General features: G+C 37.9%; 1 protein-coding gene across 1 annotated transcript in view; it reads left to right on the top strand.

The window, feature by feature from the left end:
* The window catches only part of LOC309504093 (uncharacterized protein), a 6,813-nt gene extending 4,441 nt beyond the window's left edge, over window positions 1–2,372 (top strand). The window contains exon 2 of the mRNA XM_082177108.1: window positions 532–2,372. Within this exon, the coding sequence (XP_082033234.1) occupies window positions 543–1,559 (1,017 nt within the window). The 5' untranslated portion in view covers window positions 532–542 and the 3' untranslated portion in view covers window positions 1,560–2,372. The remainder of the gene's footprint in view (window positions 1–531) is intronic.
* Window positions 2,373–3,866: the final 1,494 nt, after the last annotated feature.

Below are 3,866 nucleotides of genomic sequence, written 5' to 3'. Positions count from 1 at the left end.
TAGCCTATAAATGATAATTTTGCTATTTTTGCTTGAACATGTTAAACATATTTAATAATTTTTGTAATGCATTTTCATTTGAATTTTGCATCTTTTAAAATGTTAAAATATATATGTTAAAAGCAGTGTTGGAAATAGCAAATGTAATTTATATTATTGAATTTGAATTATCATTTTTCTCAAAACATTGCATATGGTATGAAAACTTAATTTAAATACAGAAATGCATTGTCATTTTTTTTGCAAGTTACATTTCAAATGATATATTGCTGCCCACATGCCTCCATAAAAGTGCCAAAGAAAACAGCAAATCACAACTATTACATACACACTGCTGCGCTACACTATATTTACACTGTTTACAGGAGTGCATCTTCACATGTGACCTTCACTATTTTAAAGAGTGTGGGAAAATAGCTCAAAACCATGTATATATAAAAAAATATGATTAAGAGCAAACAATTAGCTCTGAACATTTATTTATTTATTTATTTATTTATTTATTTATTTATTTGTTATCCTGTGTTGCAGGTTAAGGCAAAATGGCAGGCATTATTCCCAGGCGCAAAATGAAAGGAGTTGATTTCTGTGGATGTCAGACTCACTACTACATCATCCGCTCTGATCTCGGCTGCTATATGAGGTCAAGTAACTTCAGAGCAGGGTCAGACCTCAGTGTTCAAGCTCTGCACCCCTCCTGCCAACTTGGAGACCATTACATTGGTGACACTAAATGGTTTTACATCATTAAGGGTAATCAAATCCGCAGAGTCTATGACCTGACAGAAGACACTGATTCCTCAGTCTACACCCTTCATCCCAAGTTTCAGGGCGGAGACCATTATCTGGCAGCCTTTGGCTGGTTTTACATCATCTACCAGAGCACTTACAGAAGAACAGCAGACCTGAGTAGTGACTACAATTCTAATGAATTTCCCCTGCATCCCAATTGCAGAAATGGTCTCTATTACTGGGGTCTGCCAGATCACTACTACTTCCTCAAGCCAGCCTCGAATTGGGGAGTTGAATACTACAAAGGTGACGACTTCCAGAAAGACAGCTGTGTTGGTGTCCATTCCTTTCACCCCGATGTTCTGAACTTCCTGCCAGGAGGGCTGGCCAAAACCAGCGGCCCAGCATTCGGCAAGTGGGTGAACATTAAAACTGCACATAATGACAGTCCCACACCAGTGACATGGAGAAGGAAAGTTACTAAAAAGGTTGGATACAGTAAGGAGAAGATGTCCCAGATCACACACAACTGGAAGATAGCAGCGTCAGCCACGATGTCAGCTGGAAAACTTTTAGAATCAATTGCAAAGTATCAGTTCTCCTTCTCGACAGAATATGGAGGTTCAAGTCTGAACACTGAGAAGGAAAACTGGAATGAAGAGACTGTGGTGGAAGAGGAACTATCATGTGAGCTGAAGCCAAACGAGCGTCTGTATGTGTGGCAGTACCAGCTGGGTCTCGGATCAGAACCGGTGTTGTTCTGCAAGGATTTGAAGATTACCAATAAGACGAACCCTCCGACTGAAGTCCCGCTGCCGCCTGCCTAAACACGGCTTCAAGAAAATACCTTAACTCTGACATCTTAAGCAATCATTATATATCTGCTGCAAGCATTGCTTTAATTACAGTACATACAAAGTATAAAAGTAAGTAGTTTGATGCATAATTCATAAAAAGCTTGTTTTTTTATTTGCTTTCTGTGTAAAACTTTTGGGCTTTATCTGTATCAGCATAATTAATAACCTACTGTTAATAATCGGCATTAAATAATTATATTAATCTTTATTAATTAATTTTGTATTCATCTTTTTAATCATCATAAGACTTTTATCAATTACTTTGTGTCTTACACCCTTCCATGGAAACACATCAGTTAATTCATAGTTTATTATTAATAGTATCGTTAACACATGAAGAGGCTAAATACAAATAGTGAGTTCTTCATTCATTGTCACTGTAATTAACAATTCATTTTTTAATTATATTAGCTCATATGTAAAGACTTAATGTTTTTTAATACGTTGTTAATAACTTGATAAATACACCTATGTGATGTATTTTAAACAATGTATTAAAGTTGTTAATGTTCATCAAAACATTAAGAAGTTATTAAATCATAGTAAATAAATGCTCATGTATAAATGGAATTGATGCAAATTTAAGGTTTAACTGTCATCTATGTGTCCTCTTTTTATTATTTTAATTACATTTTAAATCAATTTTAATCAATGTTCTTCTTATTTCCTATTCACTTGTTGGGATTCGTTTATAATTCTTTTTAAATCCTTTTTATGTAAATCACTTTGAATAACCAGTGTATGAAATGTGCTATATTAATAAACTTGCCTTGCATGCCTTGACTTTTGTGTGACTTAATCTAAAGTGAGAACTATTGAAGGTATAATGCGTATGTCTTTTCAGCGCTCCAGTGAAGTTACCTTAATTTTTAGAATTTAGTTTCAATTCTACTTTAGCTCTACGCTTAATCTGACTCCAATTTCAAATGATTATCAAATGTATATCGTGTATCTTATTAGAAAATAATCATAAATATTGATTATGATATAATTTAGATCTTTCTGGGAATAGATTATTCTGTGTACATTCATTAAGGGACCTGATGTCGCTTTGAGAGGAGAGGAGAGAATGATCAGATATCTTGAAGAGACACCACCCAAAAAGGAGAACAGAATTCTCCTAACAATTTAGAAGACATTTAAAATGATACCAAACATGAAAGGGAATAAACAATAGATTCACAATATACATCATATGGGATGTATAGATATTCTCAGTGAACTTTTAGTGACTTGAATCAGGGGGAAAGCTTCTTTTTTGTCTTTAGCTGATCACATGCCTACACTTTTTTTATTCAATTATTTGTTTTAATTATTTTTGAGCTGCAGTGACTGTATTTATTTTAATCAAGAAGAATTCAGTTTTTTATTTTATGCCATACATTTTTGTTTTAATATTCTATATTTTTGTTTTAAACTTGTAAAATTGTTTTAACCTATTTTACTGTCAAAATACTACCAGAGCAGAAAGGAAGTCGTCCTGCGAAGCCGTAGCCCGGGAGTGAGGAGGGCCTCAGGTAGGCTATTAGTCAAGGAGTTAGAATAACCAGAAATGGCAGGCTCGGGTTCGGGACCGGAGCCTATATGGTTATCTGAGGGTGGAGACTAATTTAGGCCGACAGAACCCGTGCCTGAACGGCTGGGACGTCCAGGTTATTCCCAGACAGCAACATAGTGTTGGCCCAGATCTGGTACACATGGATTCCACACGGCCGGAATGGATCTGGGCCGACACTATGTTGCTGTCTGGGTAGAAGCTGATAAAGGTGGACGGCGAGGACCAGCCTGTCACCGCACAGATGTCAGCCATGGATATCCTGCTAGACCAGCCCAGGAGGAGGCCATTCCTCTGGTGGAGTGGTCCCTCATTCCAATGGGGCTGCAAGTCCAGGCACTTGTAGGCTAGCACTATCTCATCCCCTACCCAGTGGGACAGTCTCTGCTTTATACCTGACAGCCCTTTAGAACGGCCTCAGAAGCAAACAAACAGGTGGTCCATTTGCCAGAGCCTTCAATGTACACCCCAAGGGCCCGCACCGGGCAGAGTGGGTCTGGTGTCTGTTCACCCTCAGCAGAGGGGAGAGCAGAGAGTGAGATGACTTGTACCCTAAGGGGTGTTGAGAGCACCTTATGCCTGGCTCACACTACAGGAGTTTTAAAATCCTAACCGATTTTGAAATCTGGTTGCAGCACACACTTAAGGAGAATCTTTCAAGTCGGGTATGGGCCTGAGGCCGTTTATCTTTCTTGGGGAGGAGAAAGTAGCAGCTGTAACAG

Source organism: Leuciscus leuciscus, assembly GCF_965113295.1.
Source record: "Leuciscus leuciscus genome assembly, chromosome: 8".
NCBI classification, from domain to species: Eukaryota; Metazoa; Chordata; class Actinopteri; order Cypriniformes; family Leuciscidae; genus Leuciscus; species Leuciscus leuciscus.
This window is presented reverse-complemented; position numbering and strand designations above follow the sequence as displayed.